Source organism: Carcharhinus amblyrhynchos, chromosome 5 (assembly GCF_965287045.1).
Source record: "Carcharhinus amblyrhynchos chromosome 5, sCarAmb.v2.hapA, whole genome shotgun sequence".
Taxonomy (NCBI): Eukaryota; Metazoa; Chordata; class Chondrichthyes; order Carcharhiniformes; family Carcharhinidae; genus Carcharhinus; species Carcharhinus amblyrhynchos.
In genome coordinates, this window is record NC_137328.1 from 99,615,035 (window position 1) to 99,632,383 (window position 17,349).

The following is a 17,349-nucleotide window of genomic DNA, read 5'->3' on the forward strand; positions in this document are numbered from 1 at the left end:
AAGGTGATCCTTCCTTCCTTCCCCAAGTAACTTGGATAAAAGCAATGCAACTGTAAAAATATCGTGGTTACCATTTAACCAATTGCTTCAAACGTCTTCTTCCCTAGTAAATAAAGCTCTGCAGAAGGTGAATGAAGCCCTGGAGAAACGTGATCAGGATAATTTACTGGCTGGTCTTCAGAACCCTGCACTAAGACTTGTGGGAGTGCAGCAGGAGAATTCACCATGGTATCTAACACATCTGTGTGCTCAAAGAGAGCACAGATTGCAGGTAGGGTGAAGAAATTAAGTTCTTCAGCCAAAAGCTGAGAAATATCATTGGTTTGTCCTTGATGTACATCAATTTGCTCTTTTGTTTTCTGTTCATAAGAATAACTTGTATGTTAATTTTATTTTGGCAAATTGATTAATGCCCATCAAGGCCGCTATTGATGCAAATGTAACTAGGGCTTAAAAAGAGATCGAAAATGATGTTCTTGTATATGTATATATAAAATATATGTATCAAAGCATGTGTATATTTTCTTTCTTTGTTTCCAGGAAGATCATTTTTCTGGTATGCTTAGCAAGGATGATCTTCAAACAGGAGTCGGCCTTTCCAACGAACAGGCTGAAGCCCATAAACGTAGTAAGTTTTACCTGGCTTTTTACCTGTGTTGAGCTACAATTTCCTCTTATTGCTGGATTGGCCTGTTGAGTAGTAAAATGTTCCAAGCTCTTTCCTGCACCCTCCACAAGTTACCCCTGCTGATGATTGATGAGGATGGAATATGGTCTTGCCCCACATGCTGAAAAGAGAGAGCGTGGCCTTTGTCCCTGTCTGTTTGTACGGCTTCATGAGTTTAGTTTGCATTCCCATCACAACGTAGTGCTGCTGCACCAGATTCTGTGACTAATTATTTGTTTTTGTTTGAATTTACGAAGAGCTTGAAGCTGTTGAAAAGATAAATGCTGCTATCCAAGATGGTGATGCAGCCCAGACTATGAAAGCTTTAATGGCACCAGAGGCTCAGCTGCCCGCCCTGTACTCACACATGGCTGACTTGTACCAGGTAGAACTGTCCAACCTACAGAAACAGAACCCTGAGGTAAATGTTCGACATGCTAAAAATAAAATGCAAAAGGCGCTGAATGTATTTGTTCAAATATTTCCATAGCCTCCACTACAAATTCTTCATGGTCAACGTGACTATAAAAGCTTCAACTTGTGTGCTTTGCTTTTTATTGTCACTAATGAGAGATGTGATTTTTGTTAATACTTCAACCATGAAGACAAAATTGCCGAAAAGGTGCAAGGCAATTAAAGTAACTTGGCTGTGCTGGTGACACTCATTTGGCATTAAAATGAGTTTCTGTGAAGATTGGTAAAAATCATGAGAAAGATTTGAAGATTAGACTTTGCTGAGTTCAGTAATCTAATCCCTTGTTTAATACCTCAACTTAGTGTAGATGCTTTCCCCTCAACAAAATGTATCTCAGACCAAGCTAGGTATTCCCCCATATCATATTTTTACTCTTGTTGGGTTACAAAGTCTGAGAGAACACCTAACCTGCTCCAAACCCTCTGCAGAACTAGGAGACCCAGTTTAAGAACAGGAGGTCTCCATTTTAAAATGGAGATGAAGAGATTTTCTTTTCTCTTAGTGGAAGTCTCTTCACGAGAAAGCCGCGAAAGTTGGGTTATTGAACTAATTCAAGGCTGAGCCAGTTTTTTGGTGGACGAGGGAGTTGTGGGTTATGGGGAAGGGGGCAGGCAGAAAAGCAGAGCTGAGATTGCAATCAGGCCAGCCATGATCTTATCGAATGGCAGAGTAAGTTTGATGTGCTTTCCACATTCTTATGGTTTGCTCTTCTTGTGCCTTCAACTAAAGCCCATGCATTTTGTGTGGTCAACACAGCTCTCTCTTTTATGTCTTAATGACTGACTGACTTTTGTTCGTGTGCAGCAGCATCAGTGAAGCTCAGTCACAATAAATATATCAATGTCTGATGCATTGCTGCTTGAATAGTGTAGGGATTTAGGGTGGTAACTTGCTAAACCAGGCGTAGTTGTTAACAGAAGGAGTACACCAAACATGTATATTCATTTGGATTCAAATAAGATGACAGAAACTTAATTCTTAGAAATTCACCACCAAAGAAAACCATTTTTTTGTTTTTGTAAGCCATTTTTCTGCTCACCAACTAACAGGGGAAGCTGACTCATGAAGAACTTGCGATTGCGGTGGAGATGTTGTCAGCAGTGGCTGCACTGAATGAAGCATTGACAATGAATGATGTTCAGGCTGTTTTACAACACCTCACCAGCTCTTCCATTGGAGTAAGCAACCTGCATGAAGCAAACACGCAGCGGTATGTGGTTCTAACTGACTGCAATTTGCAAACCCACTCAAGAAATTTTTCAATACGAAAATAAAGAGCATGCATATTAGTGATTGAAACTGAATAGTTATGAATATGTTCAATAACACTTGAAAAATTGCAAGAATCAATGTTATATTGTATAACCTGCTAGCCAGCAAATGAATTACTGAACTGGATCCTCATTTTTTTGCTAGCTAGCAGGTTAAGCATCTTGCTGCTGGAACTAATATTTAAATGTCAACACACCTAGATCATGATTTTAATGAAAATGAGTAATAAATAATGTACTGAGGTATGGTTCAATGAAGAGGTAGGTTGGATCTTGAATTTGAATTTGAAAACGTTATTTCAAAGCAGCAGCTTTTTTATATGTGGAAAATCAATGATGAATTTTACAGTACAGAATGATGTACAGACAAGCCTCTGCTAACTCTCTGCCAGTGCAATCCAAAACCGCCTCATTGTCAAATGTTTTCCTTGGCATCTAATATTATCAACCTCAAACCAAAAAAAACAGCACCTGCCTCAGTTCTTCCCTGTTGCCAAACTATCCATGTTCTTTGTGTAAAAAAATTTCCCTGAACTTATCTCCTCGTTTTCTGGCAATTTTAAATTTGTTACCTGTCATAACTAGTTTGCTATCCACAGAAAATACCATTTCTCTATTATATGTAGTGAGGCCCTTCACATTTTAAAAACAGCAATAATATATTTCCTGCAGCACACTTTATTTGAGTGAAAAGCAATATTTCTAATCATCCCTCCTAGTTCTAGTTGTTTTTTTTAACCATACTCGGCTGTTTCCTGTGAGTTTAGTCTGCCTGCTTTCCATAATGGAATTCTCAAAACTGCCTTGAATTAGTTGACAATATTTCTTTGCTCCTATTTAGAAAATCCAGGATGATGTTTTGTATTCTTTATGACTTTATCCAGTTCTATTTGCACTTTCAAGAAATGTTGAACTGTGTCTGTTTATCTCACGTTCACTATTTGCATTAACTGTAAAGGCAATGTTGTAGCGGTATTGTCATCGGATAGGTAATGCTCTGGGGACCTGGGTTTGAATCCCACCACAGCTAATGGTGAAATTTGAATTCAATAAAAATGTGGCATCAAAAATCTAATGGTGATCATGAAAACCATTGTCAATTGTCGTAAAATCCTATCTAGTTCGTTAATGTCCTTTAGGGAAAGAATCTGCCATCCTGGCAGACATGCAGCAATATGGCTAACTCTCAGTGCAATCTGAAATGGCCTGGCAAGTCATACAGTTCAAGGGATGTTAGACCAACCAGTGACGTCCACATCCCATGAATGAATAAAAAAGATACATTCATTCATCATTTTCCTTTCTTCAGTGTAACACCGCAACTGCCACTTTTGCTAACCTATTTGCTTCTGAACTTTTTTTTCGTATTGCTATCAAGGTGTTTATTTATATGTTATAGTAATTTTATGGCAGAGCTATCTTTAAACAAATTCTCAGCCAACTTTAACCATTGCAGCTTTCTGCTTTGCCCATCTCCATGCAAGGGAACTATATTTCACCTTGTTGTATGAGGAGGAGAAAATCTGAGCGTGCCATGTGACAGCAGGGTGGAGTTTTCAATGAGAAAGGGTCATCGTCTGTGTAAATTTCAACTTGTTCTCCAACAGATTCAAATCTGCAGATAATTAAACTATATTCTGTATACTGAAGTAAATTATTTTTCTTGGCAGTACTTGCAAAGGAACGGTCTTGCTAACTGGTGAGATTAATAGAGTACACAATCACCTTAAGAGGTAGCATAATCGTACACTATTCCTACCGTAGTGATGCTATAAAATATTCTGAAATCGATACATGACAAATTAAAAGTTGGTCATGCTCACAAGTTATTCTGGGGTTTTTTTGTTGTTGCATTTGACATTGTTTTTCATATTTTGCATCTGTGATTTCTGTGCACCTTTGTAAGCTAGAATGTTTAATATTCTCTGGTTACATACTGTGGATTTGAAACTTCTGTTGCTGATATATTAATTGGGTAGCTCGATTATATGTAACCAATTACTTTCTACTTTCTGCTTTCTAATGTTAAACTTTGCTCTTGTGGATTCCAAACACTGATCAGATTAAATTTCAAGTCATCCTTTCCCACATCCCCAAATAAGATTTGTAAGTCAGTGACTGTAACACACTATTGCAGTCTAATCTGATGGACATGAACCCAAAATATGATGTTATCTTACATCTCCTAGGAACTTCCTTCATTAAAAAGCTGACTGGTTTCCTCTTGAATTTTCCGACACCAGCTGTTTCCACTGTTAGTCAGAATTTCTTCACCCTACGTGCAATGATTTTTTTTTTTAACCTTACACTCTCGTACAATAAATGGGGTAAGTATAGAGCATAAGAACATAAGAAATAGGAGCAGGAGTAGGCCATCTGGCCCTTCGAGCCTGCCCCGCCATTCAATAAGATCATGGCTGATCTGTCGTGGCTCAGTTCCACTTTCCGGCCCTCTCCCCATAACCCTTAATCCCCTCTCTTATCAAAAACCCATCAACCCGCTTCTTGAAAATATTTAGCGAGGCAGCCTCCACCACTTCAATGGGTAGAGAATTCCAGAGATTCACCACCCTTTGAGTGAAGAAGTTCCTCCTCAACTCCGTTCTAAAATGCCCCCCCTTTATCTTGAGGCTGTGCCCCCTAGTCTTACTGTCTTTTTTCAGTAGGACGAGTCTCTCCACCTCTATCCTATCCATCCCATTCATCATCTTATACGTCTCAATGAGATCTCCCCTCATTCTTCTAAACTCCAACGAGTACAAGCCTAGTTTATTCAGCCTCTCCTCATAGTTCAACCCCCTCAACTCCAGTATCAGCCTAGTAAACCTCCTCTGCACTCCCTCCAAGGCCAAAATATCTTTGTGCAGGTGCGGCGCCCAAAACTGCACACAGTACTCCAGCTGCGGCCTCACCAATGCCCTATACAGCTGCAGCAAGACCTCCCTACTTTTATATTCAATCCCCTTCGCTATGAAGGCCAGCATCCCATTCGCCTTCCTGACCACCTGCTGCACCTGCAAGCTGGGTTTTTGCGACTCATGCACAGGGACCCCGAGGTCCCTCTGCACCGTCGCCTGCTGCGGTTTTTCGCCCCGTAAGTAATAGTCCTTCCTACCATTCTTCCTACCAAAGTGGACCACCTCACACTTGCCAACATTAAATTCCATTTGCCATTTCCTGGCCCATTCGCCCAGCCTATCTAGATCCTTCTGCAGACTCTCCACACCCTCCGCACAATTTGCCGTTACCCCAATCTTGGTGTCATCCGCAAATTTCGACACCCTACACTCGGTTCCCTCCTCCAGATCATCTATATAAATGGTAAAAAGCTGAGGCCCCAGCACCGACCCCTGGGGCACTCCACTAGTCACCATCCGCCAATCCGAATAGCACCCATTGACCCCCACTCTCTGCCTCCTATTTGACAACCAATCCTCTATCCACGCTAACACCCTACCCCCAACTCCAAGTCCCCTGACCTTCTGCAATAACCTCTTATGAGGTACTTTGTCAAACGCCTTCTGAAAATCCAGAAAGACCACATCCACTGGCTCTCCTCTATCGACCGCCCTAGACACATCCTCATAGAACTCCAGTAAATTCGTCAGACACGACTTCCCTTTAATGAAACCATGCTGCGTCTGCTCTATCAAGCAATTGCCTTCAAGATGCCTCGCAATTTCCTCCTTAATGACGGATTCTAACATTTTACCTACCACAGACGTTAAACCAACCGGCCTATAATTCCCTGCCTTTTGCCTGGCACCCTTCTTAAACAACGGCGTAACATTAGCCGTTTTCCAATCTTCCGGCACTTCCCCGGAATCCAGCGACGTCTGGAAAATAACCACCAATGCATCTACTATAACCTCCGCCATTTCTTTCAGAACCCTCGGATGCATTCCATCCGGTCCTGGGGACTTGTCCACAATCAGCCCCTCCAGTCTGTCGAGCACCGCCTCTCTAGTAACAGTAATGTCATTAAGACCCATAGCTAATGGTGAAAATAATCTCCTTCAATTTATGTAGTGTCTTTAATTTCCAGTAATGCTTTATTGTTGGGGATTGGGTAGGAGCTGAGCTGGGTTGGTTTTGGTAGATTGGATGTATTAGGGAAAGAATAAAAAGACCAATTAAGGAGTCAGTGCAAACAGATGAGTATTAGTAGGTTTTCTAGAAAATGGGACCATGGTTAATGATAAGTTGTGGACGTGGTTGGCAATACGAGTATTTGTTGTCCAACCCTAATTGCAGTTGGTCTATGGGGTTTGCTAGGCAATTTCAAAGCACAGTTAAGAGTCAACCATATTGCTGTGGGTCTCGAGTTACATGTAGGTCGTACTAGGTAGATGGCAGATTTCCTTTCCTAAAGGAACATTAGTGAACCAGGTGAATTTTTACAATGGCATAGTTGACGTGGCCACTATTACTGACTCTATCTTTGTGTTCCAAACTTATTAATTCAATTGGTGGATTGTGAGCCCATGTCCCCAGAGCATGTCAAGGCCTCTGCATTGTTAGTCTAGTGATATTACCGCTACAGCACCCCATCTCTCTACCATCAATGTCAAGGTGTGTGGGGTGGGGAGAGACTAAGATACCAGAATTGGGTAAATGATTGATATAAGATTTGGGAAGATTTCAGTGTTTACTGTGGGAAATACCTTGTACAATTTTGAAGATAAAACAAGCACGCTAAATTCCATTTGTTGGAGCACTTGAAAAAGTAGGTCAGTAAGGATTTGAGTGGTACAGTTTTGGTCAGTTGATGTTTATGAAGAATGATGGATGGATTCTTTTTATTCTTTTGATGGATGTGGGTGTTCCTTGCAAGGCATTACCCATATTACTTATCCTTGAATTGAGTAATTAGCTGGGCCATTTCAGAGGGCAGTTAAGAGTCTGCACATTGTTGTAGATCTGGAGTTGCATGTACGTCAGACAAGGTAAGAACGGAGGATTTCCTTCCTTAAAGTACATTGGTGATGGAAGTAGGTTTTTACAATTGATAGTTTCATTGTCACCGTTACTGAAACTAGCTTTCAATTTCAGATTTCATTAATTGAGTTCAAGTTCCATCAGCTGCTGTGGTGGAATTTGAACCCCTACCCGCAAAGCTTAGTCTGGGACTCAGGGTAATTACTACTCTGGGGCATTACCCCGGGGCATCTCCCCCAAAAAGGAGGATAACAGAAACATTGACCCACAGGTGACTGAATGATGAACAGAGTTTCAGTAGCAGAGGGACTAAAGAAGAGGTACTAAGTTTTACATAATTTGGCTCAGCCACAGTGTGTAGCTGAGGAGGGGGGTGGCATCTGTGTCAAAAGCATAGGATGCATTGGAGGCTTAACATGATGCTTTTGCCATTCCTGACTATAGGAAGTTATTTATGCGCGGCTTGATTTGTTCAGACATTGATGGCACAGAGAAAGGAAAAGAATCAAGAAAAGTGACTGATGGATAGATCTGAATGTCTTTGTCCGTGTCTCCAGCTGATGCTGCTAAAGGACAGCATGTAAGTGAGGAGGAGACGGGACAATGGATAAGAGCATTGGGAGCCTGTGGAAATGTCAGCGTAGACACAGAAAGGAGAAATGTTGCTGGAGATATGCTGAATGTAAGAGGATAGATAGGAGCAGAGCCATGAGGAAAGGTGGTGATAGAAGAATGTCATGGTCAACTGCACCAAATACTTCAGAGATATCTAGGTGAAAAAATAGGAATCATGCATGTTGCCTTGAGAAAGAGACCTGATACATTATTACCAGTGCTCAATGTTACCCTGTAGTAGCAATTAATAAAGAAATACCTAATGTTGGGTATTGCACCTAAAATAGTAAAGAATAATTTAGAGGAAGTGATACTTAAACTATCCACAATGACTTTTGGCCCAGTTGTGGTCACAGGTATAAGGAAGCATTCAAACCGAAAGATCGCAATAGTGATCTGTGGTATCTGAGAATCGAGTTTGTAGAATCCCTTCAGTGCAGAAGGAGGCCATCGAGTCTGCACTGACTCTTTAAAAAAAGCATCCCACCCAGGTCCCTGCCCCCCGCTCTATCCCTGTAACTCCATGCATTTAACATTCCCAATCCACCTAGCTTGCACATTTTTGGACTGAGAAAGGAAATCGGAGGAGGAAACCCACACCGACACAGGAAATACTTGCAAACTCCACACAAACAGTCACCTAAGACCGGAATTGAACCTGTATTCCTGGTGCTGTGAGACAACAATGTGAACCACTTAAGACATGTTACATTATTAGATTATAATTTTTTTTTAGATTTGTGTTGCTGACTTCCATAAACAAGCTTATGCTTTCCATAAACTGGAATACGTGTTTACTTGTCCAATATTTGTGTAAAAGTGGTAAGCAACCAGGGTCAATTAGAGAAATCATGGGCCCAATTTTACCATTTTCATTCTAAGTGCTGAATCTGGGCGTAATGCAGATCCGACTTGGAAATCTGCTTTCAAGCACCCCCGTATGCACTCAGCCTGAAATAAAAGTCGCAGGTCCCATGCGTGCTGTGGGCAGGGCTTAGCACGCCTAAAATGATCGGAGTTCTGAATTGCGCATGTGCAGTTAGAAAAACATCGAAAAAGCGCGCCCCTGTCATCGCTCCCGGGCCACATAAGGCAGAGAAAGCAGCCTGGGAATGAAAAGCGGGAACGATGGCCCCCACAGACATTGCCTCAAACCTCACAATATCACTGTCTCCCTTATCCACCCACCCCACCCACTACCCAGACCAATTTGCCACCCCGCCCTCTTCCTCTCCCCCCACCGATCACCCACAGAGTGACATTGAACTCCCTGCCTCCCCTGCCACAGATCCATCTGGACCCCCGCCCCCCTGCCACAGATCCATCTGGACCCCCGCCCCCCTGCCACAGATCCATCTGGACCCCCGCCCCCCTGCCACAGATCCATCTGGACCCCCGCCCCCCTGCCACAGATCCATCTGGACCCCCGCCCCCCTGCCACAGATCCATCTGGACCCCCGCCCCCCTGCCACAGATCCATCTGGACCCGCCAGAGATCCATCTGCCTGCCCCCCCACCCCACCCCACCAGAGATCCATCTCACCGCCCCCTCCACCCCTCCCTCAGAATGATCTGGCTTCACTCACTTCACTCATTCCCCACTCCCCCAACAGCCCCCCCCCCCCCCCCCCCCCCCCAACCCCCAGCAAGACAGAGATATGTCTGACACGCCTCCTCCTCCACCCCTTCCCAACCAGACAACAATCTGGCCTTACACCCCTCCACCCCCCAGAGAATGATCTGACCCTCCTCCTGCCGCACCACTGATCTGAGTCAGAGAGCCATTGGAAGCTCTGAATGCGCTTCTTCAGCAGCTGAATGCCCTTCAGACTTTTATTCAGCAGGTTCATTTCGGTGCGATTCCGGATCAGCAAATGCATTTAAATCACCCATTTCGGGCGCGAATCGGATCATCACCATTCCTGGGTTTTGGTAAAGTGGCAATCTGTACAAGCACGGATCACGTTAATAACCTCACAGCTGACTTTATCATGGCGCAGTGCAGTGGTAAAATCAGGCAGGTTTAGGCAATTGAGCAGGGAAATCCTGCCGGCATAAAAGCCATTTTGGGTCTTCTGCTCGTTTCTCCACTCCCTCCACCATATTGGCCCACCTAAAACAGGGGTGGAAAATCCTCCCTTCCTCACAACTTGTCCTTATACTCTGGCTGATCTGATTGTAACCTCAAATCTGTATCTCATCTATCCCTTACAACCTATCACCCCCTTGCTTACCACAAATCTATCCACATCTGCCCTAAAAACATTCAAAGTCTTTGCTTCCACCATCTCTTCAGGAAGAGAGAATCAAAGACCCACAACCCTCAGTGAAAAAAAAATCTCATCTCCATTTTAAATGGACAATCTCTTATTTTTAAACAGTGAGCTTTAGTTCTAGATTCTCCCAGAAGAGGAAACATCCTTTCCAAAATCACAGTGTCGAGACCACTTGGGATCTTGGTATGTTACAATCAAGTTGCCTCTTACTCTTTGAAACTCCAGCGGATACAAGTCTACGCTGTCCAACCTTTTTCATAGGACAACGCACCCATTCCAGGTATTAGTCTGGTAAACCATCTCTGAACTACTTCCGATGCATTTATGCCCTTCCTTAAATAAGGTGACCAATACTCTACACAATACCCCAAATGTGGTCTCACTAGTGCCTATATAACTGAAGCATAACCTCTCTATTTTTGCATTCAACTCCCCTCACAATAAGGGGAATTGCCAAAATGAACAATTTCACATTTTTCTCACATACTCCATTTGTCATATTTTTGCCCCCTCACTTAACTTATCTGTATAATTTTGTAGCCTTTATATGTCCTCTTCAGGACTTACTTTCCTACCAATCATTGTCAAATTTGTTATTGACACAACCATCCCTTCAATCCTTCATCAAAGTCATTTATATTAAATTGTGAACAGTTGAGGTCCAGGCACTGATCTCTTGTGGCACTCCATTCATTTCAACTTGCCACCTAGAAAAAAAAATCTATTTATGCCTACTCTCTGCTAGGAAACAACTTTTTATCCATGCCAATATGTTACCTCCACTCCTCCCCCAATAGCATAAGCTTTCTCTTGAATATGTTTACTCCTGGGAAATCAACACTTCTTCACACTATGGTGACTGTAGAGCTCGGTGTAAGTTCCTTATTTTTCTATTAACATTTGAAGTCTTGTGGCTTTCGAGGGGGAATTATTTAAAAGTATGAGCTAATAACTGCGTGACTTATTTCATATGCAGAACAATACGATGCTGTTAGTTCCTTTTAAGCATTCTTCCTGCTGGCTATTTATATTATTCTGTACGAATCTTGTGCCTAAGCTTGAAATATGTTGTACTGCCATTTAACACAATGGCTGGAATTCTCCAGCCGTTTGCTCTCTCCGCCACTGCTGCAAGTGAGGATGGAGCATTTGGCATCAGCCAAATCTTCATCCACTGCAGTCAGATCAGAGAATCCCGACAGAGTGAACGGCTGGAAAATTCCGGCCAATGACTCTAAAACAGTATTTCTTCCATGTTATACGCTGCTATTTATCCTCTGAGCTAGTGTGTTGTTTCAGAATGGGTGAAAGCCAACATTAAACATACTATTCAAAAACTTCAAAGATGCACTGAAACTCCATAACTGCATGAGATGAGTGCACATTGACAGGACTTCCCCACACCAGCCCTACATTGCTCTTCAGTAGTTGAACTTGCACATCTTATCTTATTGTCATGTGTTAATTTGAAGCAATAGTCCAGATTTACTTTACAGTTTATCTTATAATACATGTGATTGATTTTTAGAACATAAGAAATAGGAGCAGTAGTAGGCCATCCAGCCCCTCGAGCTTGCCCCGCCATTCAATAAGATCATGGCTGATCTGTCGTGGCTCAGTTCCACTTTCCCGCCCTCTCCCCATAACCCTTAATCCCCTCTCTTATCAAAAACCCATCAACCCACGTCTTAAAAATATTTAGCGAGGCAGCCTCCACCACTTCAACGGGCAGAGAATTTGATTTCCCAGCAGTAAGCAGCGGGAGATGGATGTAATTAAAACTTGGTCAACCGAAGGAGACAGCAGGGGTTTGGTTTCTGTTTAATCTAGTTAACTTGGATAGTCTGCCATCTAAGCCTAGAGTACAGAGGGACATGGCAAGCAAGCCACATACTTGTGGCTACAGAAATAAACCAGAGGTTAGGAATGCTGCTGCAAGTAACCCACTTTCTGACTTCTGACACTCAAGAAGCATGTCACCATTCAGGAAACGGCTGCCCACTTGATTGGCACCCCATCCACAAACATTCACTCCCTCCACCACTGATGCAGTGTATGCCATCTGCAAGATGTACTGTAGGAACTCACCAAAGCTCCTTAGGCAGCACATTCCAAACCCAAAACCACTACTATCTAGAAAGGCAATGGTGGCAGACATATAGGAATACCTCCACCTTGAAGCTCACCTATCCAAGCCACTCACTATCCTGACTTGGAAATATGTCACAGTTTATTCACTGTTGCTGTGTCAAAATGCTGAAATTTCCTACCTAACAGATCTATGGGTGTATCTACACCACAGGCTTTATAGCAATTAAAGAAGCAGTTTACCTTCATCTTCTGAATGGCAACTCAGAATGGACAATGAATGCTGGCCTAGCCAGCAATGGCCAGCATCCCATGAATTACTTTTTTAAAAGCTGTAAGCACAGTCTTGCGTCCTATGTATGTACACTCATCTGATGTGGTTGGTAAATGCATGAATGTTTTTGTTGTATATTTACGTAGTTGCATGATTGCTTTAAGACCAGATCACATGGTTTGTTAGTTATGTCGTTAGGGTGTTTCAGAGGCTCCTGCTTTTAGTTTCACTTTGTGCTGGCAACATCTCTTTTAATAAATCCATTGTGTGTTACTTTGAATCTACGTGTGCAAACCACATACTTCGCTTTTAGTTTGAAACCCACAACCGCACTCCTAACACAATTAGGAGATTATAGTTTATTTATTTTCTGTCCTGGCTGAGACTTGAAAGATGTATAAAATGAGTTCCCAAGTGCTGGTGCTATCGGGTTTTTTCAAATTATGTGTTCTTTTTCTCTCAGGTATGCGGACATGCTGGTACTAATGAAGGCAGAAACTGCAGACCAAGGACTGCAGTACTTAAGCTGGAATGACATTCAGCACTGTATTGAAGAAGTCAATTTGCAGGTTAAGGAAGAAAGTGAAAGTGAGTTCAGTGTTCTAAAACTGTGACTTATTTTTGCATAAATGTAGCAAACTACCAATTTTCTCCATGAGCTGAATTGAATTAATTCAAGTGTCTCCACAATGCAGTGGAACTGATTGCATGGGCTAGCTCTCAATTACTGTGAATCTGGCTGTACAGAAGGTGACGGAGCAGTAGTGTGTGCAGTAATCACTGTGCCTTTAGCGCACCAATTCATTTGTGTGCTGTATGCGTCGTAGTTTAAGCAAGGGAGAGGTCCATACTATACAGATGCCGCAATATCTCACTAAATCAAATTGTAATACAAATGATAATTTTAAAATTACATTTTAATTAAATTTAAAATGTAATTTTAAAATTACATTTTAAGTTGATATTTGTCTTGGCATTAAAATTACATTTTAATTTTAAAATTGTACAATTGATGTTAATCATTTCAGTTTCATCTGCAGTAAGTTTCAAACACATTACCAACCTTTGAAATGCTTTAAGAGCGCACAAGTTCTATTTTGAACTAAATCTCAATGATTACACAAGTTAATTCGATTTCAGCATCCAATTATTTCCCATATATTCTTTTTCCATTAAGATCTCCGGGACAATTTCTAAACCTAAGCCTGTCATTGAATGTAAAATTACACAATCATTTGAAATACTACTTAAGTTCTTAAATAAAATTACAATTATTTCCTTAACTTTTCAACTGAAAAGCCATCACCCTGACTGTAGTGTTTTTTCATATTCCATGAAGTTGCAAATAATTGAACTTTTCACTGACAGATTAGTTATTGCATCCTCACGACAAGGTCATCAATTAATCTGTATGCTGATTTCCATATATACCAGCTCACCTGTATGTTCATGAATGGTTTCTGTTCATCATTATGTAGCTAAATAATTTGTAAGTCTAAAAGCTACATTGAACGGCGGTTTACAAATAGTAAATTTATAGCACTAAGAATATTTTGTGCAGTGCCCTTTTATTGTCAGTGTTCCCTGCATTATAGCTGTTTTTTCATTCCATTATCAGAATGTTATTGAGGATTACTTGCTTTTAGGGTTACTAATTTTCTACCTTTTTGACTTCTGAGAGTTTTGTTGTGTGGCTGTTCCTGCTGTACTCACCACCCCCTCAACTGTTCCCATTTTTTGTGAATCTGAATAAACTTGTTGGTGGTCTGTTTGACAATGATGTGTGAATTACTGCTGAATACTATCCTCTGCACACAATTCATGGCCTTTATTTTAGTTCGTGTTGCTAATAGTAATTGGAAGTAAAAACACTAGCTCCTTCACTTTTCTCCAACTGGAGACATCAAGGTTATACTGCAGTGTTTGCCACACTGACTGAGATTGGTCAATTGGGAATTGACTCTTATGGGTTAACTGATTTGAAGAGAGTTATAATTCTAGTTTTATTTGTGTACATTCTAATTGCATTTGGGGGTTAAGGTTTTTCAAGGAATTAACAAGACTATACCTATGACAGTTAAGTTAATTATCTCTAGGTAAGTAAAACTAGTGGAGTTTGAACTTGTAAATCTTTTTAGCAAAGACACATACCATAAACTATATTGCCATTTATCATTGTTGCCATCAGTTTATTTGTTGTTAGTTGATATTTGTCTTGGCATTCCTGCTACAGAGGTCATCGCAGCTGGTCTTATAAATGATGTAATAGATGAGAAAGATCCCAGTAAAACACTGGAAGCATTATTGATGCCAACTGCTAAACTACAGGGAGTGAAACCCACAATAGCCCGCCATTATCAAGATGTTCTATGGAACACTAAGCAGCAGAAGTGCAAGGTGAGCTTCATAAACTGCTTATTTTGTTAATATTTAGTTGCCTACCAAATCCATTCATTGTAATTGCAAAATTAATAGAAATGCTACTTTGGAGGTCAATTGTGGGCATACTTAGTTCAAACTTTATGGAACAATAATGAATGTTACTTGCCCAAAGAAAATGTTTTGATTTCCAGTCTGAATTTTCCAGTCATCCCAAGGATTCTTTGGCGCAGTGCTACACTATTATAAAGGTGATGAACTATCTGGATGTTCTTGTCTCTATTGGGACAAGCCTAGATTGTTCTCAACATGTCTGTTTTGTGAAGCACAATCTACAAAGTGGAAATTCTTGCAAACCGGTTGAATTCGGAAGCTAATTTATATGGAAAGCTTTTTTTAAAATGTCAGCATTTATCACTTTCAACGTGATATTTGCTTGCATGGACTAACTTGACAGAATGGTTGCCAACTATTGTAAATATATGCTTGAGCAAATGAAGGGGATGTTTCCTCTGAAATTCAAGCCCTAATTCCATACCTTGGCCCAGAATTTAGAACAGTAAGAATGACAAAGCTGTGCTCGTCCCTTTCCCTAGGCAACATTGACAAGTATCTGCTTTGCATAGTTAAACCTGGAAATCAGAACTAATCATAAATTCCTACAATGCAGAAGGAGGCTGTTTGGCCCATCGTGTCTGCACCGACCACAATCCCATCCAGGCCCTATTTCCATATCCCCTCATATTTACCCCTCACACTAAGGTTAATTTAGCATTGCCAATCAACCTAACCCACACATCTTTGGACTTAATGTCAGAGATGCACTGCTCTTGAAATGTTGTGGTCTTCACAAATGAATTCAGCATAGAAATCATTGTTAAGGTGTGTGCTTAAACAAATTGCCCACTATCTTCACCATAAGATCAATAGAAAAACTTGAGCCTTGTTCTTAAGAAGAATCTGAGTTTTTAATGGTGCAACATGTTTTAATTATTGCTGAACAACCTCTTTGGCCCTGAAAAAATAAGTTTACAACTCTGGAGCCACACTCCCTCTGAACAAAGTTAAAAGGTTGCAGATTTAAAAAAAAAACTAAAATCTATGTTTTTTTTTGAAAAAGAAATGCTTTCTAATTTAAATTTCTCAGTGTGTGGTCCCAATCTTTATTTATTTTCCTGCCAAATGGTTTTAAATGCATATTCCTAGTTTTGTATCTGAGAGGATTCTTCACTATGGCTGCTTAGCTTTCCTGCATCATTCTCCTGGATGCCAAAGATCACCTCTAGAAGATATCAAATTCATGTTGGAAAAGGGCCTGCACTGTACAGGTGAACGGAAAGTGCTACATCTTTGTTGCTGTCTACAAAATGATTCTACACTGTTGTTCTCCAAGTCCTCTGTTGGACTTCTTAAAAACAATTGATGCAAAAGTATTATCAAACTCATAGGAGTGAGATGAATATATCATAAAATATTGTAATTTCTTAGCGCTGAGGATTTGTTGGATTTTGCACTGTGGAAAAGTAGTGTTATTAATTAATTACCAGTAGAGGTCATAATACACTCAGTGAAACTTTCCAACATGCTTTGTAATCTCTTGTTACATAAAGATTAACACTTATGATTAACACATCGTTACTGTTTCTTGCCTCCTGCTCATCAATCTCACATTACACCAGTTTAAATCTGAAGAAAGTTGATGAGATATGACAGCTGAGTGGAGTTGATTTGCATTGTTGCCTTTGAGCCAGAGTTTTAGTTCTGAGCCCCATTCTCACCACCTCACCTGGATTTTTAACATATTCTGGGCTGAAACTGTGGTACCACCTGTAGTGGGTGAAACACCTAACCCATGATTTGCACCACCCTGTGTGGCGTGATTTGAGATGTGAGTGGAGAACTCAACAGCCTGCGATAGCTTTTGGAACTCATTTGCATGGGGCACCTATGTTTCTGGGTGACCTTGAAGGGGTGGAATTAAGTTTGGGGTATGTGCGGGCAGGCAGGCCCTAATAGCTGGAAGGGAGTTGGAGGTGCAAAACACTAGCAGCCATTGCTCTTCCCCCTGCCAGCCCACTGGAATGCATCACGTTTCAATTGGATGGTCTCCCCGTGGGTGAGCTTAGCCACTTGAGTGGCTAAATTTGGCTCCTTGTGGGTGGCTGATCTGTTAATTTTCCCAACCGCTGGCAAAATGGTATGGCAGTCGGAAGATATTAGACATACCGCTATAGCCTTCCTGTACTTTTCTTACCAGCCTCCCTCCTCCCACCTGTCACCAAAGGGCTGGCAAAATTCAGCTTGAGAGTTTGTACTAATAATTCTGACCTTTGTGTAGTTTGGTTATGAATTCTACATTTTTAAAA

At 41.3% G+C, this 17,349-nt stretch overlaps 1 protein-coding gene across 1 annotated transcript in view; it reads left to right on the plus strand.

Moving 5' to 3' along the window:
* The window catches only part of iqgap2 (IQ motif containing GTPase activating protein 2), a 323,133-nt gene that overhangs the window by 193,356 nt on the left and 112,428 nt on the right, over positions 1-17,349 (plus strand). The window contains exons 10-15 of the mRNA XM_080189314.1: positions 108-271; positions 541-628; positions 925-1,088; positions 2,192-2,352; positions 13,068-13,192; positions 14,838-15,001. Of these exons, the coding sequence (XP_080045440.1) occupies positions 108-271; positions 541-628; positions 925-1,088; positions 2,192-2,352; positions 13,068-13,192; positions 14,838-15,001 (866 nt within the window). The remainder of the gene's footprint in view (positions 1-107; positions 272-540; positions 629-924; positions 1,089-2,191; positions 2,353-13,067; positions 13,193-14,837; positions 15,002-17,349) is intronic.